Source organism: Schistocerca gregaria, chromosome 11 (assembly GCF_023897955.1).
Source record: "Schistocerca gregaria isolate iqSchGreg1 chromosome 11, iqSchGreg1.2, whole genome shotgun sequence".
Taxonomy (NCBI): Eukaryota; Metazoa; Arthropoda; class Insecta; order Orthoptera; family Acrididae; genus Schistocerca; species Schistocerca gregaria.
In genome coordinates, this window is record NC_064930.1 from 105,112,560 (window position 1) to 105,136,327 (window position 23,768).

General features: G+C 39.8%; 1 protein-coding gene across 2 annotated transcripts in view; it reads left to right on the top strand.

Annotated features, from left to right (window-relative positions):
* The window catches only part of LOC126295444 (uncharacterized), a 67,100-nt gene that overhangs the window by 19,872 nt on the left and 23,460 nt on the right, over positions 1-23,768 (top strand). For both annotated transcript variants that reach the window (XM_049987944.1, XM_049987943.1), the window contains 2 exons: positions 5,485-5,596; positions 18,827-18,991. In XM_049987944.1, coding sequence (XP_049843901.1) covers positions 5,485-5,596; positions 18,827-18,991 — 277 coding nt within the window. The remainder of the gene's footprint in view (positions 1-5,484; positions 5,597-18,826; positions 18,992-23,768) is intronic.

The following is a 23,768-nucleotide window of genomic DNA, read 5'->3' on the forward strand; positions in this document are numbered from 1 at the left end:
TGTGGTATACTCCAAAAAGAGAACAGACAAGTGTAGTGTAGGCAGCCTCTTTAGTAACTCGTTTGCATCTTCTAAATGTTCTGCCAATAAAACACAGTCTTTCATTTTGCTTTCCCCACAACAGTATCCGTGTCTTCTTCCCACTTTAAGTTGTTTGTAAGTGTAATTCCTTTGTATTTTGTTGAATTTACGGTCTTTAGATTTGATTAATTTATCATTTAACCAAAGTGTAACCGATTCCTTTTAGCACTTCTGGATGACCTCACACTATTCATTATTTACAGCCAATTGCCGATTTTTACACCATACAGATATCTCTTCTAAATCTTTTGTAGTTGGTTTTGATCTCCTGATGAATTTAATTAGGTGATAAATGACAGCGTCATCTGCAAACAAACTAAGACAGCTGCTCAGATTGTCTCCTAAATCCTTTATATAGATACGAAACAGTAGAGGGCCTATAACACTTGCCTTGTGTAGAGAATATGGTACATAATTTCCTAAACACAGAACAGCAGATTCAACAGTGCTAACTTGTGTTTTCAATAAACTTTGTGAGTTTGTTGCCATGCCTAGCACTCATACCTCATATAAATGTACAAATGAACACAATGTGAATGAAGTAAAAGGCATTATTCAGTTGGCAAAACATAAACCTTTAACAAGCAAATGCAAAATTTCTACGCATACTAGTGTTCAACATATATGTATATGACAGACATTGAGCATGCATGGCCTCTATCTTTATTTACAATGAATTCTTTTTTTTTTTAAGAGTTGAATGTAGATGATTGAAATTTCATCGCTTACTAACTGCAAAGTACCACGTAATACTGTCTAGCGATGAAGCCGCTATCACGGTATCAGTAATGCTCTTGACTCAATCAGTGGTGTGACGAAACCCACCTGCCTTTATGGAGACACATTCTCAACCGAATTTCTCTGTAAATGCATTGTGTTTTGTGTTGGACAATCAGTTGATTGGGCCTGTTATATTAACACATCATCTTATAAGGCCACATTATCTAGACTTTCTTGAAAATTAGCTTCCAGCTTTATTGGAAGATGGTACTTCGGCCACAAGGATGGTTATGTTCTTGCAGCATGACAAGGCCCCTGCATATCCTAGTTGCCAGGTGACACTTCATCTAAACTTAACATTCTGCGTAAGCACTTCACAAAATGAAAAAAAAAACACCGTATCCTATGACTATAATATCAATGAGTCATTGCTGGAATTGGCCAACTTGTGCTAATACATAGGTGTAATGTTATGTAGGGGTATGAAATGGAATTACAATGTAAGCTCAGTGTCATGGGTAAAGCAGGTGGAGAATTTGGATTATTGGTAGAATACTGGGGAAGAGGAATCGGAGCAAAAAGGGGATTGCTTACAAATCACCTGCGCAACTGATTCTAGAACACCACTCAAGTGTGTTGGACTAACAAGGGATATTGAACATATACAGAGAATGGTAGCACAAATGATCACAGGTTTGTTTGATCCATGGGGAAGTCAGAGAGGTACTGAAGATACTGGACTGGCAGACCCTTGAAGATAGACAAACTATCCTGAGAAATTCTACTGACAAAGTTTCAAGAAATGGTTTTAAATAATGACTCTAGAAATATACTAAAAACCCCTTCATATTACTCACTTGGGATCATAAGGATAAGATTACAATCATTACAGCACGCAAAGAGTCATTCAAACAATCATTCTTCCCACACTCCATATGTGAATGGAATGGGAAGAAACCCCCATAAACTGGTATGATGGGACTTACCCTCTGCTGTGCACTTGACAGTGATTTGCAGTATAGATGCATACACAGGGTGTTACAAAAAGGTACGGCCAAACTTTCAGGAAACATTCCTCACACACAAAGAAAGAAAACATGTTATGTGGACATGTGTCCGGAAACACTTAATTTCCATGTTAGAGTTCATTTTAGTTCTCCCACCTACGCTCAATGGAGCACGTTATCATGATTTCATATGGGATACTCTACCTGTGCTGCTAGAACATGTGCCTTTACAAGTACGACACAACATGTGGTTCTTGCACGATGGAGCTCCTGCACATTTCAGTCCAAGTGTTCGTACACTTCTCAACACCAGATTCGGTGACCGACAGATTGGTAGAGGCGGACCAATTCCGTGGCCTCCACGCTCTCCTGACCTCAACCCTATTGACTTTCATTTATGGGGGCATTTGAAAGCTCTCGTCTACGCAATCCCGGTACCAAATGTAGAGACTCTTCGTGCTCGTATTGTGGACGGCTGTGATACAATACGCCATTCTCCAGGGCTGCATCAGCGCATCAGGGATGCGACGGAGGGTAGATGCATGTATCCTCGCTAACGGAGGACAAGTTGAACATTTCCTGTAACAAAGTGTTTGAAGTCACGCTGGTTCGTTCTGTTGCTGTGTGTTTCCATTCCATGATTAATGTGATTTGAAGGGAAGTAAAAAAATGAGCTCTAACATGGAAATTATGCGTTTCCGGACACATGTCCACATAACATATTTTCTTTCTTTGTGTGTGAGGAATGTTTCCTGAAAGTTTGGCCGTACCTTTTTGTAACACCCTGTATAGATGTAGAAGACGGATCAGCAGATAGGGTCAAGTTTCTTGGCCTTCAAGGTTTCAAGACCTTTATCCCTTTAGATTATTGCCTGTGGGGACTGCTGAAAGGCGAAGTCTACAATGATGAAGTAACACAAAAACAACTGGCCTTTCAGATGATAGTGTTCATAAAAGAACTTAAAGACAATCTCAGAAAAGCTGTATGTTGCCTTCACAAGAGAATTCAAAAGTGTGCTTAAGTTGGATGTGGAATTTATGCTAATAAACTGTGCTCTTAATTAGCCTTTACTTAAAGCTTTCTGTGAGTAGCTGTTTAGGTTACTCTCTAACAGCTGTACTTCTGTAACCAATATCAACTGGACATCCAGTATGGCATTTAGGAATTACATGAGATAAAATTGTCATAACTTCTGAATAGTTTGCGTTAGAATGTTCAAACTGCATAGTTGGCCACAGGGCATGATGGGAATTAGTATGCGCAAGCATGGTTTGGTTTAGTGACGAAGCTCACTTTCATTTTGATGGGATCGTCAGTAAACAAAATTGGTGCATTTGAGGGACTGAAAATATTCATTGCATGATCGAGATGTTTCTGCACCCTCAGTGGGTGACCGTGTGGTGTGCAATGTCCAGTCACAGAATAATCAGTGCGATATTCTTTGACAGCGTGATGATGGCTATCGAATGCTTCGTGAAGGTTTTAGAGGATAATTTCATCCCCATTATGCAAAGTGACCCAGATTTCAACAAGATGTCATTCGTGCAAGTGGGAGCTCAACCCCATCAAAGCAGGAGAGTGTCTGACGTCCTGGTGGAGCACTTTGGGGACTGTGTTCTGGCTTTGGGGTACCCTGAGGCCACTGGCATGGGCCTTAATTGGCTGCCATATTCACCAGATCTGAAAACACAGGGCTCCTTTTTGTGGGGGTATATAGCAATAACCCCAAAACCATCGCTGTGTTGAAAGCAGCTATTCAGAAGATCATTGACAGCATCAATGTTTCTACAGGTCATGCAGAATTTTGTAACTCATTTGCGTCACATCATTCCCAGTGATGGCAGGCATATTGAACATGTCGTAACCTAAATCTGAATATCTGTAGTGACATTTACATGTTGAATAGGTGTGTGCATGCTGTAGTTTGTACCTAATTTGCGTGTCCCCCCTCCCCTATAGTTCAATAAATGTCAACTGAAGCACAATTTCATAGCTTCGAATTTCAAAAACTGGATTACCAACACGTAAAATGACCAAGTTTTTTTGTAAATGGGAACATGGCACCCCATCTACAGCTAAATGAACTGCTGCAACAGTACTATTAAGTAAATATGAATTTAGTGGTGCATAATGTGATGACTGGAGGAATATACAGAAACTTCATAAATACTTAGCTGGGCAAGTTGACACACTGCCTATCAGTTACCCCATGAAAGTTCCACAAAAACAAACTGGTTGAAAAGTAGTACACCCACCTTCAAAATCTGGCGCATAAACTGACTTTCTAACAAGCAAATCTACAGCTGAATGATCTAGGATTGCACTGGTGCTTATGTAAACAAGTAGCAATTACAAATAAAAGTTTTCATTATTATAATTTTAAATTGTCTTGACTTAATAATTCATAAAGCCTCGCATATGACATTAATTTCTACTGGAATAAAAAAAAAACACATTTGAAATTATTACTTTTTGATAAGCAAAAATAAATAAATACAAAATTTAAAATAAATGCAATACAGAGTTTTGTAAAATGTTAGGTTTCAGTAATCGTCATTGAAATATATAAGTTTCAGCTCTAGCATTTAACTATTTTAGTTGCCTACATGTACTGATGTTTCAATGCTAAAGTTTTATCAAGTCATTCCAAGAAATATCTTTGAAACCATGTTACAGATGGTTAATGCTCGAAATGTTTACGTTTTTAATGATTGACTATGACATTTTACACTATCATTTCGAGGCTTGTGCTTCAAAACTGTGCATATTTTGTACAGAAGCTGCATTACATAAATGAATCGCTGTCTTTCTGGCTTTGAAAATGTCGAATTGATTGATCAGATATATGGGTATGCAAAGTTAGTTTGCAAGGAATTGTAGGTATGTATAAGAAATGAGATGATGGAACTTTATTTTCAGCAGTTCATTAAATTATTTCAAGTGATGTTGTATAATTATTAATGTGTGTAACACAAAGAAATGAAGCACTGACTGTATATCAGCATAATAAAAATTAGTATATCGTGTACTTAACTAGAAGTGTGTATTGTCTACTCTTATATGAATTTGTATTGTGTGTTGTCCCAATAAACCAGTTACATCTGAAGCAGCTGTATCTCTGCAACTACAGAAAACTGACGATATAAGGAAAGATTGATTGCTACTCACCATTAATATAACACATTGAGTTGCAGAAAGCACAATGAAGAGAGAGTTACACATCATTAGCTTTTGGCCCAAGCCTTCTGTAGGAAAGGGAAAACACACTCTCACTCACTCATTCATTCATTTGACATTCTGGTGTGAGCTCCTGGAGATCGTGGTCATGTGTGTGAGATGTGCTTGCTTATCTGAGGGAATGTGTGTGTTTCCTTTTCTAAAGAAGGCAGTGTCCAAAATCCAGTGTGTAATTGTCTTTCCATTGTGCCTGTCTGCAACTCAAAATGCCATCTTTACTATGAGTAGCAAAACCTGGAGTTTTCATTGTTTGATTTTACCAATGAAAATGAGACATACATTATGGGGAATTTTACTGGAATTAGTCCATACTACCGTCTCCTAAAATATTTGCTATCATTCCTAAAACGCCCTGTGTAAAATCAGAATATGTCACAGTATGTCAATGCACTGAGACAAAACAACTATCCTGTAATGACAACGTGCATGCTGTTGCAGAGACTACCCCGAAGAAGAGGGAATTGCAGCAGTGCGGGAGGCGGTCCGACAGGGCATCAACTACATTGACACAGCGCCCTTGTACGGCAAGTCCGAAGAGGTTCTCGGCAAGGTGAGGTTGAGTTGCAGTAGCTGTAATTCTCTCACTGAGGATGGAAGCCACTGTTTTCACCTTTACGTGTTTGTGAATTATGTTTGCTTTTTGGGAATGGTATCTTCTGAAAAAAAAGTTTTATCTTCTTTTCTTATTCTTTATCTAAACTTTTTTTGAAACTTGTCATCATTAGTGTCACCACTACGAGTTGCTTAAGCCTTGTTCACAACGAAGCAAATGGGAGTGTACCAACATTAGAAAAAGAGTATTCACCAATGATCATTTGTTTGTATCTGTGAACAAGCATTTATACTGAAGGAAAGATGACAGAATGAGTTTAGCATTATTCCAAATCTTGCACACATGTCAGTTGGTGTCTTTCGCTGGTGTCTCATTACAGTTGTAGGAAATTTATACCGAGAACCCTAACTACCACTGATCGACATAACCTGAAAGAAGGTTATCATTTCCTCCTTGGTTATTAGCAGCTGGAGATGTCCATGTTAGTAGTTGTTACAAATTTAAGTAGCTGTCTCTTCTCAGACAGTTCTGAAGTCTGCAGTGATACACCCAAAGCACTTCATGGATTTTACTAAAGTGCATATATAAGGAAGATAATGTCAATCAGAAATGATTGAAATGTGAAATTTATGTACTGTCTGTTGCATAGACTGTGAAATATACATACTTTGTTGCATATACTACCTGTAAAATCTGCCGAGTACTTTGTTAAAAGGCAAATAGCCTGATTGCCGGAAAAGATATATATTTAATGGTTAATGCATCAGAAACACCTGTAGTAACATGAGACATGTAATTACATCTATTATCAATGTAAGCAAAGAAAATGATCAGGTCCTTTGCATATATTTGGAGTTTCGTACCTGATAACATAGTAACCCACTTCTTTCAGTGCTAAATCATGGCTGAATAATACATAGGTGGAACTGACATTGGAGTTCACATACAAATTACCAAGTGCAGTCTGGTACGTAGTAACTATACGTGTTAACTGCTCAACCAAGACTGACTGTGCATGTATGACAATGAGCATCACACAGGAATTACAAAATGGTAAAATGCCCAGTAGCTACACTTTCAGTAATGATATACGGTGTCTAAAACCTTTTGAGTAAAATTGAAACAGGTGTTAGTGGGTTGTCACACGATTGTATTGAGATAAGGAACCAGTGGCTGGAAATGCATATTTATTGTCTTATGCTCATATGCAGTGTACCATACACACAAAATTCGAGCTTTCGCAACCGGCGGTTGCTTCTTCAGGAAAGAGGGAAGGAGAGGGAAAGATGAAAGGATGTGGGTTTTAAGGGAGAGGGTAAGGAGTCATTCCAATCCCGGGAGCGGAAAGACTTACCTTAGGGGGAAAAAAAGGACAGGTATACACTCGCGCGCCCACACACACACACACACACACACACACACATCCATCCGCACATACACAGACACAAGCAGACATTTGTAAAGGCAAAGAGTTTGGGCAGAGATGTCAGTCGAGGCAGAAGTACAGAGGCAAAGAAGTTGCTGAAAGACAGGTGAGGTACGAGTGGCGGCAGCTTGAAATTAGCGGAGGTTGAGGCCTGGCGGATATCGAGAAGAGGATATACTGAAGGGCAAGTTCTCATCTCCGGAGTTCTGACAGGTTGGTGTTAGTGGGAAGTATCCAGATAACTCTGACGGTGTAACACTGTGCCAAGATGTGCTGGCCGTGCACCAAGGCATGTTTAGCCACAGGGTGATCCTCATTACCAACAAACACTGTCTGCCTGTGTCCATTCATGCGAATGGACAGTTTGTTGCTGGTCATTCCCACATAGAAGGCTTCACAAACTGTCCATTCGCATGAATGGACACAGGCAGACAGTGTTTGTTGGTAATGAGGATCACCCTGTGGCTAAACATGCCTTGGTGCACGGCCAGCACATCTTGGCACAATGTTACACCATCAGAGTTATCTGGATACTTCCCACAAACATCAACCTGTCAGAACTCCGGAGATGGGAACTTGCCCTTCAGTATATACTCTCTTCTCGATATCCGCCAGGCCTCAACCTCAGCTAATTTCAAGATGCCGCCGCTCGTACCTCACCTGTCTTTCAGCAACTTCTTTGCCCTTGTACTTTTGCCTCGACTGACATCTCTGCCCAAACTCTTTGCCTTTACAAATGTCTGCTTGTGTCTGTGTATGTGCGGATGGATATATGTGTGTGTGAGTGTATACCTATCCTTTTTTCCCCCTAAGGTAAGTCTTTCCGCTCCCGGGATTGGAATGACTCCTTACCCTCTCCCTTAAAACCCACATCCTTTCGTCTTTCCCTCTCCTTCCTTCTTTCCTGACGAAGCAACCGCCGGTTGCGAAAGCTCGAATTTTGTGTGTATGTTTGTGTGTCTATCGACTTGCCAGCACTTTTGTTTGGTAAGTCACATCATCTTTGTTTTTAGATATATTTTTCCCAAGTGGAATGTTTCCCTCTATTATATAAATACACATTTCCAATTATTGGTTCCCTAGCTGAATGTAATCAGCTGTGGACCTACTAGCAGCTGTTTCAATTTAGCCCAAGAGGTTTAAGATACACACTATACATTAAATTTTCTAATCAAAGCATTTTGTTAACACTTACTGCCCATGGAATTTTTGGGCACATTGTGATTTCCCTAACAGTCAGTGCTTAAAGAATTATTGAAATAATATCAAATTCTCTCTTACACATCAAATTTAATTTCATTTTCTTCTCTCCTTCTCAGTGCTTCACTTTTTTGTTAGACAGAGTACCTTTGGAAGTATGAAATGTGGGGCTACACCTCTGGAATTTTGAAAGGACTAAGTTTCAGTATTTGAACATTCTGCAATACAGTAATAATACTAACCTTTCTTGCAATTTTGGCAAATAAAGATATTTTTTGGAGACACTGACTCTTTTTTTCTGGAGAAATAAAATGTTTGTTTGAAAAAGTATTATGAGAGCTGTCAAAGAAGGTATGTCAGAGTTAAAACAAAAAATATTTAGGGGGAGGGACGCATTTTGAAGTGTATGTGGTTTTAGGGATTTGTAAATTTACAATATTTTATCAAAGAAAATATCTTCTCAAAATCTAGTTGCACTGTTATTACCAATAGCCTGAAAAATATACATCGTATAGCAAAATTGAGCAAAATTCAGCATTGATAAGAAGTTACTGGATGGTCATTCTTTTGAAAAACCTGGAATTCTCAAGGAACTTCTGTGCTTTTAACCTAGTGTTGAAACTGAATTTTATTGAATTTTGTAAGTCACAAATTTTAAAGTACTTAATTATGTGAATATTACTCCATATAAATTATCAGTGTTTAAAAACTGTGGTTTAACTGCTGATTGTGGCTGAGAAAAGAGAAAGTTATTTGGTTCAGTAACTTGAGATGTGAAGCCCTGGGTGCAGTATGGGCTAGACCTGGTGGAAACTAAGATAAGATAAAAAGCCTCCACTCGTATCACCTAAGGGATAAAATTAGTCTCAAAGTAGGACAAGGAGAAGCAGCAGCCTAAAAATTAATGGAAAGTGCTTTTTAAAACCACAGATGAATTTCCGTGCTTTGGTGAATTAATAACAGAAAATTCTAGGGGGCATGACATCTGAACAACGGAAAAAGACGGCACAGGTGCGGCTCCTCAATAAACTATCAGAAATTAAAATGAAGGGCACTGACAGGCGGGGAGGGGGGACCTCGAGAAACATGAACTCTGTTGTCATGGATCCTGGAGGCTGGCAGTCCTGACATTGCCGAATGTGAGAGTGTTAATCCGTAATCTTTTATGAGTGATGTGTAAACAGGGTCTTTTGTAAAACAACATACAAATGACATAATTAATAGCAGCTAGCTGTCACGTAACTGCTAAGAATATGCCGCTAGTAATTCCCAGTGGTCCGTAGTCATTGTAATGCTTTGTTTCGACATCTCAAACTAGTATATGAGTCCTGTTGCCAGGTAATGAAATGTTATTGCCAGCCCTGTTGCTGCAGAAATTGGAGATACAAGTTCTCAGTTCCCACACAGAAAATCAAAATCCTGCTACCAAATTCTTTTGAAATTATTCAGTGGATTATGTTGGAACCACTGTAAGACTTACAAATAGGAAGATCACAGTGCCAGAAGACTGCAGAGGATTGACAGTTGGTGCAGGGATGACAGTTGATACAGAACATAAATAAATGTAACATCTTGTGCCTAACTAGCGGAAGATGTTCACTACTGTTCAATTATGCTATTGAAGAAAAATCTCTGACAGCTGTAAAATACATAAGGGGTATGGCCTACAGCTTGTGTATCATATATGATACATCAGGTCTGTATGAAGTTAAAATAGTCAAATGTATAAAATGCTCATTTATTGCTGTTTGTGGGAATTTTTAGGAATTCTGGGTTGGAAAACATTAATGAACAGAAATAATAACTTGTATACGCTGTTTATTTAATCTTCCAGGGCTTTTCATGAAACTAAAAAAAGTACAGGATGTACAAAAGATGCAATCATTTCAGAGACTAAATTTTGCAAAACAGTGTCCATTACATGTTCTTATATAATAATATACGCTCCAATCTCCCCAAAACCTCAAAATTCTAATCAACACAATCTGGAACCACAGCACCCCAATTCAGTAGTTAACCTTTCCTCGAAACCTCTCTCCCAATCCGAAACCTCTGTCCTATCCAAAGGCCTCACCTTCAGCCCTACTCTCAGATTCAACCAAACAGCCCTCGTCAAAGATTACTGTCCTACACCCCAAGACACTATCCAGATTGATCCCTGCCTGGAACAGTTCTATCCTCCATCACAGTGGGACCCACCTCCTCTTCCTCAAAATCACCCTCTCCAAACCTTCTAGCAATTTTTCACTTCCAGCCTTGCCTCTCAATCCTTCTTGAAAAACCTTAATCCTACTCCCAACTTCACCACAGCTGAAGCCCAGACTATCCGTGATCTGAAGGCTGGCCGATCTATCGTCATTCTTCCGGCAGACAAGGGTTCCACGACCGTGGTACTTGATCGTCAGGAGTATGTGGCTGAGGGAATGCGTCAGCTTTCAGACAACACTACATACAAAGTTTACCAAGATAATCCCATTCCTGATGTCCAGATGGAGCTTCAAGGAATCCTCAGAACCTTAGGCCCACTACGAAACCTTTCACCTGACTCCATCAACCTCCTGACCCCTACCTTCTACCTACTTCCTAAAATTCACAAACACAATCATCCCAGCCGCCCCATTGTAGCTGGTTACTAAGCCCCCACAGAACGTATCTCTGCCTACGTAGAGCAACACCTTCAACCCATTACATGCAGTCTCCCATCCTTCATCAAAGACACCAACCACTTTCTCGAATGCCTGGAATCATTACCCAGTTTGTTACCCCCGGAAACCATCCTTTGTAACCATTGATGCCACTTCCTTATACACAAATATCCCGCACGTCCAGGGCCTCGCTGCGATGGAGCACTTCCTTTCACGCCGATCACCTGCCACCCTACCTAAAACCTCTTTCCTCATCACTTTAGCCAGCTTCATCCTGACCCACAACTTCTTCACTTTCGAAGGCCAGACATACCAACAATTGAAGGGAACAGCCATGGGTACCAGGATGGCCCCCTCATACACCAACTTATTCGTGGGTCGCTTAGAGGAAGCCTTCTTGGTTACCCAGGCCTGCCAACCCAAAGTTTGGTACAGATTTATTGATGACATCTTCACTATCTGGACTCACAGTGAAGAACAACTTCAGAATTTCCTCTCCAATCTCAACTCCTTTGGTTCCATCAGATTCACCTGGTCCTACTCCAAATCCCATGCCACTTTCCTTGACGTTGACCTCCATCTTTCCAATTGCCAGCTTCACACATCTGTCCACATCAAACCCACCAACAAGCAACAGTACCTCCATTATGACAGTTGCCACCCATTCCATACCAAACAGTCCCTTCCCCACAGCATAGGTCTTCATGGCAAACGAATCTGCTCCAGTCCTGAATCCCTGAACCATTACACCAACAACCTGAAAACAGCATTCGCAATCCGCAACTACCCTCCCGACCTGGTACAGAAGCAAATAACCAGAGCCACTTCCTCATCCCCTCAAACCCAGAACCTCCCACAGAACAACCCCAAAAGTGCCCCACTTGTGACAGGATACTTTCCGGGACTGGATCAGACTCTGAATGTATCTCTCCAGCAGGAATACGACTTCCTCAAATCCTGCCCTGAAATGGGATCCATCCTTCACTAAATCCTCCCCACTCCACCAAGAATGTCTTTCCGCCGTCCACCTAAACGTCGTAATTTCTCGGTTCATTCCTATGAAAACCCCAAACCACCTTTCTTACCCTCTGGCTCCTACCCGTGTAACTGCCCCCGGTCTAAGACCTGTCCCATGCACCCTCCCACCACCACCTACTCCAGTCATGTAAATCGGAAAGTGTACAAGATCAAAGGAAGAGCCACGTGTGAAAGCACCCATGTGATTTACCTACTGACCTGCCTACACTGTGCAGCTTTCTATGTGGGAATGACCAGCAACAAACTGTCCGTTCGCATGAACGGACACAGGCAGACAGTGTTTGTTGGTAATGAGGATCACCATGTGGCTAAACATGCCATCTTGGGACAGTGTTACACCATCCTGGTTATCTGAATACTTCCCACTGACACCAACCTATCAGAACTCCGGAGATGGGAACTTGCCCTTCAATATATCCTCTCTTCCCGTTACCCACCAGGCCTCAACCTCCGCTAATTTCAAGTTGCCGCCACTCATACCTCACCTGTCATTCAACAACATTTTTGCCTCTGTACTTCTGCCTCGACTGACATCTCTGCCCAAACTCTTTGCCTTTACATATGTCTGCTTGCGTCTGTATATATTTGTGTGTGTGTGTGTGTGTGTGTGTGCATGTGCGCGAGTGTATACCTGTCCCTTTTTCCCCATAAGGTAAGTCTTTCCGCTCCCGGGATTGGGATGACTCTATACCCTCTCCCTTAAAACCCACATCCTTTTGTCTTTCCCTCTCCTTTCCTCTTTCCTGATGAAGCAACCATGTGTTGCGAAAGCTTGAAATTTGTGTGTGTGTTTGTGTTTGTTAGTGTCTCTATCAACATAGCAACGACTTCGTTTGGTAAATTACAGCATCTTTGTTTTTAAATATATTTTTCCCACGTGGAATGTTTCCCTCTATTATATTAATATACGTTATTATGTGTATATAAAAATTACTGAACTTAGGATATTTGCTTCCACGCTCTAAGTGGAAATTTTTGAAGCATATGCTTTTTGAAGTGAAACACTGGAACACATCACAAGTCTGACATTTTACGAACGTATGACTGGAGCAACCTTGCCTTCTACATCTAGATCTCTACTTTTGTCTCCCAGTCTAAATTTCTGGCAAATGCAATGCAGTCCTAGATATTTCGTATACTGGTGGGATGGCTTGTATTGGTTTACACTTCTTTGCTTCCTATCTTTCCCTTTTGTATCCTTCTGAGTCTTCTTCCTCTTCCAGATTCGCTGATGTTGACATATTTTCTGTTTTAGATGATAATACATCAGTTTTTCTGAAATTTCAAGTTTAAATAAGTAGTAGGAGAGTATTTCCTTTATCACATCCTTGTCTTCTATGTTTGTATTCAATATAAAATATAGAAATCGTAAAGTCAAAAAATATTTGGGCCGATGGGCTCCAGTAGTGTCTGAATTCGTCAAACCTAAAAACCACATACACTTACAATACAAACAGTGTTGAATTCTTAAATATGATCTGTAGAATATGCAACTATTCATTTTCCCATTTACAGCAAATATGATGTATAAGACAAACTACATTTGTTGTACATTATTTGCTCATATGTAAACATAACTGGCCTCATAATGTTCAAAACATAATCATACAGTCCGATTACATCAAATTTTACACAGTACATTAATATGTAAATGCGTGCACAAACTTAGAACATGTTATAAGTTAAGCATTTTCATTTATTTTCTTACGGTTATCATGATTATTCCTCAGTATCAGTACTATTTTTATTTCTTACCTTTTCTACAATGTAGCATCTTCATTCATGCACAACTACTGTGCTTCTTGTAAGTGTTGCCACCTTCTTGTGGCTACAAGAAACTTGAAAAAGTCAAGCGTGAAACGCAGATTGTATAGTACGTGATACGTATGGTTGCCAACTCAATACATTGATTCTAATTGTGAGAAAACATTTTGCCCATGTGTACCATATTTGTGTGGAGACACTAGAGGCTAAAGCAGATGTCAGACTGAGATTCATCGGAGAAACGTTAAGGGAGTGTAATTGAGACATGAAAGAAGAAACTTTCTCATTTGATTGACAAGGGGAGGCCACGACATTTGTAACACTGATTTACTGCAAACTTCGTACATTCGTAGTACTCCATTAGGACAACAAAATGTGCAAGCAATAGCTCATACTTCTCAGGTGTTATTGAGAAACCTACAAGATAATTTCGGTCATCAAATATATACCTGTGCAAGGCCATTTTTACCATGAAGTGGCGGCAGCTGAGTGGTTAGTGGGGGTCAAACGAATCCTGTTTGTACAATGAAATTTTCACTGCTGATTAAGGACTTGGAACACATACGGTTTAAGTCGTACCTCCGAAATGCACGCCAGTTTGCCAACCATGCGATGTTTATTTCTATAGGCGAGTTAAAAATATCATTAAGCGTCTTCAAAACTGTTCTTATTTAATCGAAAGAGAACGAGAAATTGCTTCTCGTGAAGACGCCATTAAAATATACTTGATATTGCGTGGCAAATTATCAGTGCCAATATTTAAGGAAATGCTGCATTACACATGGTTTGCTTCCATGTTATCGGCTGAAAGAGAGGTTTTTGAAAATGTTAACGAGTTTTGTTTTTCCATGGAAAACCTCAAAAGACCTTGTGTATGCGGAAACATAGCGTTTATTCGATGCAGCTGGTGCCGTTTAACTTTGTTTTCCATGTTTTTACGAAAAATACCATCCTGCAAGTTGTACTCATAATGTTGAAAGTGACAATTAATTGTACATCTTTTGAAAGCAGTCTGTGCCAGTCAAAACTTGCAGGTAACAGGTAGTTTTGGGTTCCTTCCAGGTATAAGGGATTTCTCAAATCACAGACAACCATACATATTCACAATCACCTCATGCGTGGTTGTTTACTAGTTGATAGCTATGTGTATTATATTATTTGTGATAATAAAAATTTGTAGACTGCCAAATAACATTGTAAATTTAATAAAAGTTCTTCAGATTACATGCATATTTCCCATTATATCAATTGTAATATAAATAGTAAAGAATATGACTGTGTTTGGGGGGGGGGGGGGGGGGACTGACGAATGGGACTTGATCCAATGATTACGGGGCTTGAACACTAACCACTCAGCTGCTGCCACTTCATGGTAAAAATGGCCATGCATATATTTGATGACCGAAATTATCTTGCAATTTTCTCAATAACACTTTGTTGTCCTCATGGAGTACCACGAGTGTACAAAGTTTGCAGTAAATCAACATTCCAAACGTCGTGGCCTCCCCTTGTGAGTGTTGAGTATTTGTCGTCTGTGTGGGAGCTGTAAGAAATGGCATTGAAAATAGATGTAGAGAAGATCCAGTGAAGAAGCATAGTTCGCTCCAGTGGATGTTTAGTCAGGAAGAGAGCATTACAGAGATACTCATTGAACACCAGTTGCAAGACAGGCATTGTGCATTTCAGACAAATTTACTGTTTATATTTTGAGAGTATATGTTCGAAGAAGAGTCGGGTGACATATTACTTCCTCTCACATTCGTCTCATAAAATGACCACCATGAGCAAATGTGAGCTCATACGGAGGTTTACTAACAGTCATTCCTACAGGTATCTTTCACAAATGGATGTGGAAATGCAGGGAGAAGATAATGGAACTTGAACTAACCTCCACTACCACACCGTGTGGTGAGTTGTGAAGTATAGATACTGAAGCAGGTGTAGAAACATTTCATTCTTTTGGAAAGAAGTCTTTATTAGCTCCTCATGAGTGCACATTGCATATTGTTTTTACTACAAGCTTTTACACAATAGTAACTTTATCTGTAAAGCATAACTGGTACCAAAGTATTAGACAAAATAATGTCGGTAAATAATAATGCGTTACTTGCACCTTGGTGAAGTTTAGTGGTGATGTATGTGAGTAGGAAAAACTGTGTGCTGGACTGGGATTTGGATGCTGCCACAATGTGTAGCAAAAAGATGTGAGCAAACTGTCAGGGACACATTTCTCAGACATAGAGGAAAATGGGTTTGCGAGACCTTTATTTTCATGTTAGAGTTCAGTTTTTACAACTCTTCAACTCATTAATTGTTGCAAACACCCATGAAAAGAGTGTATTGTCACAGTATGAAATACTTTCCCAAATGTTCAAATTTCCCTGTTACCAAGGATATGTGCAACAACCTGCTGTCACATTGAATCTGGGATACATTAAGTGGTTTTAGGTCCGGAGAGTACGAAATTTGCCCACTTCTGCCTATCGATCTGTCACAAAATATGTTATTTACAAGCCTACGAACGTTAACAGTGAAATGAGGAATAGCGCCATTGTGCATGAAGTACATGTTTTGTTGTACTTGTAGAGGCACATCTTCTAGCTGGACAGGTATCCTCTACATTTACATGTAGACTCTGCAAACCACTATGAAGTGCCTACCAGAGGGTATACGTCCCATTATACCAGTTACTAGGGTTTCTTCCCATTCCATTCACATATAGAGTTCTAAATAACTAACCTTTTCCTCATGATCCGTAAGTGAGCAATATGTAGGAGGCTGTAGTATGTCCCTACAATCATCATTTAAAGCCGGTTCTTGAAACTTTGTAAGTAGACTTTCCTGGGAGAGTTTATGTTTATATTAAAGAGTCCACCAGTTCAAGTTTTTCAGCATCTTTATGACTCTCTCCTATGGGTCAGACAAACCTGTGACCATTCGTGCTACCCTTCTCTGTATGTTTTGAATATCCCCTGTTAGACCTATTTTGTATGGGTCCCACACACCTGAGCAGTATTCTAGAATGGGTCGCATGTGTGTACGCCGTTTCCTTTGTAGACATACTGAATTTACCCAGTATTCTACAAATAAACTGAAGTCTACCACCTGCTTTACCCATGGCTGAACGTATGTGATCATTCAATTTGATATCTGTACAAAGTGTTACACCCAGATATTTGCTTAAGTTGGACAATTCTGACCATGGTTCACTGATAATATATAGTCACAGGAGATTAATTTGTTTATTTTTATTTATTTATTTGTTTTCATGTTATGAAGTGTGCAATCTGATATTTCTGAATGTTTAAAGCAAGTTGTCAGTCTTTGCACCACTTTGAAATGTTACCAAGTTCGGGGAGTATTTATGCAGCTCCTTTCAGACAGTACTTCGTTATAGATAACTCTAAGAAAGTTTCTTTGGGGCAGAAGTACATGAGGCCCTAACAAACTGTCATCAACAATGCCAGCCGAAACATTGACAGTAAATCTTTGTAACAGTTGCACAGTTTCGTGATTATTCTCGACAGCCCGTACGTGCCGATTGTGAAAATTTGCAGTCAGATCATGTCGAAACAAAACCTCATCTGTGAACACCATATTTGCACTAAAGTGAGGATTGACACATTGTCGAATGAACCATTCACAGAAGCATACTCGTGCAGGAAAACTGCCTAGTGATAGTGCCTGCCATCAACATACATGACAGATGTATCAAGTTTTCCTTTACCACTCATGTGGTTAACATTACTTTTTTCTTTCTCACTGTTCATTCTGGACTCGAGAGTCCATTACCGCAGCAACATATTTTCGCCGTCTGTCCCTGCCATGGGCTATTTCCTTCCATTCACCTTCAACACCTAGGCTCCTCAAATCAGCCTTCACATTGTCCTCCCATCTATGCCTCGGTCTCCCCACAGGACGTTTTCCCTCTAGGTGCCCTACCAGTACTCTGCGTGCTGTCCTGCCCTCATCAATTCGAGCTGCATGACCTGCCCATCACAGCCTACGTGATTTAATAATACCGATTATGTCAGGGCTTGAATAGAGTTCGTGAACCTCTTCTTTATGCAGTTTTCGCCACTCTCCGCTAATGTCATCCCTTTTTGCTTCGAAGATTTTCCTCAAAATTTTGTTTTCAAATACTCGAAACGGCTTTTCATTTTGCACAGTGAGAGACCAATTGTCACAGCCATACAGCATAACTGGTAGAATTACTTGTCGCAACTAATTGTCTTGCACTTACAATAGGATTGTCGTCAAAAGCGTAAAGTCCTCCTGCAGTAGAAGTGTCGTCATCCTTCTGTACCTTCTCCATTCGTGAGTAGTAGACGTAAGCATTCAATGCTCCCTAAGACAGTATTTTGAACATCTTGTGTAAGAAAACGTTCATTGAATGCTGATACATTGTTTCCCATGTTGAATGTGATTATAAAGATGAGTAGAAAATGAGCTTCAACATGGAGATAAAGAATTTCCTGATACCTGTCAACATAACACATTTTATTCCTCTATGTGTGAGGAATAGTTCCTACAGGTTTAGCCATACTTTTTTTTTATTACACCCTGTATTTCTGGACCATTAATCTGTGTCATGTGCATCATTATAATTCGTCATGTACAATCATCACAGAAAATGTGAAACTCTAGATTTTTCCCGGCATAAAAAATGTTCAAACTACTTAGGGGAATGCAGCTGGGTGATGTCTTCGACAACTGTCACACTTTGAAAGTTGAAATGAGTGTGCTGTGAGAGGAAATTTGACAACAAAGGAAGTGCATATTGCAGTCTCACTTGTCTACTACAAAGTTTAACCAACTTCACCAAGCAACTCAGGCTTAACATTGTTCACCTCTACAGGCAGCAAATGTGTTTTTGCTTGCGGAAGTTATATAAACTCAGCAGTAGAGGAGTAAGAGCGCAATGTGGAAATTAGTTTTTGTTAAATTTCTTCGCACAGCAGTCTTGGAGCATTTGTACCTAGAAAATGAGGAGAAGTTCACTTGTCAAAATATCAGCAGCTGCCAAACACATCACCCTGCTGCATTCCCTTCAGTTATTTGAACATTGCAGCAAATATCCAGCTTCGGGTAAAAGAATTGTCAACCAGTGTTTACAGTAATCCTGACATTTTTCCACCGTTACCTGTTCTGCAGGCCTTGAAGGGCATCCCGCGGCAGGCGTACTATGTCGCCACCAAGGTCTCGCGCTACGCGCAGTGGGAGCCGCGCACTATGTTCGACTTCTCTGCAAAGAGGACCAGGGAGAGCTTCGCAAAGAGCCTCGAGCTGCTGCAGCTGGACTATGTGGACATCATACAGGTGACTTGTGACTGGTTTCCTCCAATGTTACAGCTAGAAATAGTGATGAAGCGGTTAGATGCCTGGGATGTGACAGAATACCTGTCTGCAGGGACTGGAAAAGACCGTAGTTTATGGGCAATTTCAGTGTTATCTTTTTACCAATTTGTTTTTATTTTCTAATGGCTCCCCCCCCCCCCCCCTTTTTTTTAAAACTGAAAATATAGCAATCACTTACATCCAAAACTGAAAATATAGCTAACAGTTACATTATGTTTACTGACATCACATATATCACATTAGTGGTAAAAAGAAACATTTACATTACACCTGTTAATTCTACTATTAAAGGAGGAATAACTCTGCAACCACACACAGTTGAAATTTTTTCAAAAGGAAGCACTTTAATAACCTAAAGCTCACTGAGTCGCTATTCAGTCACTTTGTCAACACTTCACAACTGTATGAAAACAGCCCCTCAAAATCTGCATTCAAACACAAAGGACAAATTTTCTTATGCACAGCAGCAGGCATTGACAGTGTCTGCATTTCCTTGTAAGATTAAAGTTCATTTTGCACTAAATTCTTAAGGGATTGGTATCCTGGTTTCATCACTAAACATATCTGTTCCCAAATTAATGGAGCCACCTTTCAAGTCAGAATAGAGGTAACAGCTTTCTGTGCCGACATCTCATTTCCTGAAACTTTCAAAGCATATCATACTACAGATATGAATGTAAAACTACATTGCTGTATGCAGTGGTTTTTCATATTTAATACTTGTGTTCTACAGAAGTAAGTATTTTAATTGGTGCATTGCATTTAACGTCTCTCAAAAGTGTATCATTTATGTCAAGATTTATTGTGCAGAAGTACTGGAAAATGTGACGTGGTAGGATAAAAATGTTACCGGAATAGAGTTCTTTTCATATGACACCACATCAGTTCTTACATGGACTACGAACGATCAATTTAGGGTTATACACAAATCTCAGCCAGGAGAAAAAAATTCCACTATCCAAATCAAAATTAAATAACTAATGAGTTACAAATATCAGTAATCTGCTGCCCTTCTGTTTGACATTTTATGCTGGAAATGCCAAAATTCTTAATTTTTGTGAAAGAAATGCCTATTTAAGATTCATCACTTATGCAAAGTTTTGATGTTGCTACTTATGACACAAAATAAATACACTGAAATGAAATGGTGGTTTCTGAACACTATTACTAGAGGCTTCCCCATCTGGGGCATGGAAACATATCCCTTATGGCATGACGAGCCATGGTTCACATCCTGCATTAGAGAACCCCTAGTATCAGTTTCTTTGGACAACAAAATTTTCATCGTTGACTACATACGCTTATCGTAAATGCCACAGCTGCAGTGTTTGGCTTTATACCATCAGCAGGTGGGTTAGGTGCTAAGACAGAACAGTATATGTAACAGAAATAAAATATTTCCTCGTGTGTGGGTCCACAGCCGCATTGTAATTTCTGACTCCAAAACCATTTCATGTGTTCCATAGGCCCTCAGAATTTTTTTTTATACTTACAGATGAACTTTATTACATGTTGTAGTTTATTACTGGACAGTTTTGGCCTATGGCTTTTTCCGAATGCCTGCAGTAAGCTACCACATTTCTCAAAGTTGAGTGTAAGACAACCCCCCCCCCCCCCCCTTTCTTTTTAAGAGGTTTTTCCAAATACATGTAGGATTTCTCTCCTATGCTGATGTGAGAATGTTAAAATGTCTCTTGCTTCCAAACATAGCACCTGCCTGCCACTCTCTTGGTTGTGTAGAACCAGCTGTCACACCCCTTTCCATTCCCGTCATACGTCATGGCGAGTACTGACGGTATTGCGGCAAGAAACGTGTAGGTACAGCACTGGCCCCATCTAGACTTTTACCGTTTTGTCCAGAAATAAATACTATTGTTGAGTACTTGTCAGATTCCGACTACAAATGGATTCAGGCAAACTGTAGTTTAAACGTGGTAGATGTTACTAAAAAGCCAAAGTACGTCTGACAGATTCCCATGGTCAGCAACATGATGAAATTCGCTACTCTCTCACAATGCCCTTCCCTGCAGTCATCCTAACCCTAAGCCAGTTTACTGTTACTTTCCCCTTCCAACACTTCCGAAGTGCTGAGTTTGAGGAACTGTGCAAAACAGACTGCAATATCTTCTAGTGTGCAGGTGATATGTAACAACACCAGCTAATAAGTAAATACACAGTGGCAATCACAATTCAATCTAATTCTCAAACTTTCGCGCATCCTGCGATCTAATGACGTGTGTCGGTACTATTTCCACAACAGTTCTTGCCACTGCAATTTATTCTCACAGTAACAATTATAGTAGTTTAATATCATCATCTTCCTTTGTCGGAAGCTTCATTCTGGACTGATTTTCCTACATTTTTCTACCGAATGTCACCATTATGTTCTAAGGCTCATTAAAAGCTGGTAACATTTCACCCAATATTCTAATATGTGAACAGCGACCGAATTTCTCGTTTGCAAACTGCTTAGTAAATTATTACAGTTTCTCATAACCAAATAAAATATTGATCTATGATCCGAATCAACTAATGTTTTTTGAAGGACAAAATTTCTGTTTTTGAATGTTATTTGTGTTCAAAAAGTGGCATTAATGTGGTGTGCGTACATGTACGAGAACTTTTATTCGAAACCTGTTCAAATACAACAAAAGTTTGTAAGATGATGCCATTTCCTCCTGTGTTTCACAAAATTTTCAAATTTTAATCATAGCAGTATACTGTTGTATTGGCAAGTTCATAGTTTATTAAAAACAAAGAATCCAAGACTTACCAAGCGGGAAAGCGCCGGTAGATAAAAAAAAAAAAAAAAAAAAAAAAAAAAAAACAGCTTTCGCAACCGACGGTTGCTTCGTCAGGAAAGAGGGAAGGAGAAGGAAAGTTGAAAGGATGTGGGTTTAAAGGGAGAGGGTAAGGAGTCATTCCAATCCCGGGAGCGGAAAGACTTACCTCAAGGGGAAAAAAGGATAGCTATATACTCACACACACACACACACACACACACACACACACACACACACATCCATACATACATATACAGACACAAGCAGACATCACATATCCCATGCACTAGTGATGCACGAGTCATTGTCACTTGATTGGTCGAGCGCTTTCAGTGTATTGGGAAATCTTGAGCCTGTTGGAATGCGAGAATTTTTTGCCTGACACTGCTCTTCTGCATTCTTCAAAATTAATTTGCACGTGACCTCGATAGCCAAAACATTTATCTCTAAATGTGAGCTGACCCCCTTCAATTGTAAGACTACCCCTCTATACTCCACTAAACAATGGAGAAATGTTCACCTCAGCAGCAATTAGTTTAATCTCTCAATATAAGACGGCCCTGAATTTTTCAAATGACGAATTTAGGAAAAAATCTTTTCTCATAATTGGGTGTTGTTGTGGTCTTAAGTCCTGAGACTGGTTTGATGCAGCTCTCCATGCTACTCCATCCTGTGCAAACTCCTTCATCTCCCAGTACCTACTGCAACCTACATCCTTCTGAATGTGCTTAGTGTATTCGCCATTTCCTCTACAATTTTTACCCTCCATGCTGCCCTCCAATACCAAATTGGTGATCCCTTGATGCCTCAGAACATGTCCTGCCAACCGATCCCTTCTAGTCAAGTTGTGCCACAAACTTCTCCCCAATCCTATTCAACACCTCCTCATTAGTTATGTGATCTACCCAACTAACTTCAGCATTTTTCTGTAGCACCACATTTCGAAAGCTTCTATTCCCTTGTTGTCCAAACTATTTATTGTCGATGTTTCGCTTCCATACATGGGTCCACTCCATACAAATACCTTCAGATACGACTTCCTGACACTTAAATCTATACTCGATGTTAACAAATTTTTCTTCTTCAGAGACGGTTTCCTTGCCATTGCCAGTCTACATTTTATATCCTCTCTACTTCGACCATCATCAGTTATTTTGCTCCCCAAATAGCAAAACTCCTTTACCACTTTAAGTGTCTCCTTTCCTAATCTAATTCCCTCAGCATCACCCGACGTAATTCGACTATGTTCCTTTATTCTTGTTTTGCTTTTATTGATGCTCATCTTACATCCTCCATTCAAGACACTATCCATTCCGTTATCTGCTCTTCCAAGTCCTTTGCTGTCTCTGACAGAATTACAATGTCATCGGCAAACCTCAAAGTTTTTATTTCTTCTCCATGGATTTTAATACCTACTCCAAATTTTTCTTTTGTTTCCTTCACTGCTGGCCCTATATACAGATTGAATAACATCGGGGAGAGGCTACAACCCTGCCTCACTCCCTTCCCAACCACTGCTTCTCTTTCATGCCCCTCAACTCTTATAACTGCCATTTGCTTTCTATACAAATTGTAAATAGCCTTTCGCTCCCTGTATTTTACCCCTGTCACCTTCAGATTTTGAAAGAGAGTATTCCAGTCAACATTGTCAAAAGCTTTTTCTAAGTCTACAACTGCTAGAAACGTAGGTTTGCCTTTCCTTAATCTAGCTTCTAAGATAATTCGTAGTGTCAGTATTGCCTCACGTGTTCCAATATTTCTATGGAATCCAAACTGATCTTTCCCTAGGTCGGCTTCTACTAGTTTTCCCATTTGTCCGTAAAGAATTCGCATTAGTACTTTGCAGCCGTGTCTTATTAAACTGATAGTTTGGTAATTTTCACACCTATCAACACCTGCTTTCTTTGGGATTGGAATTATTATATTCTTCTTGAAGTCTGAGGGTATTTCACCTG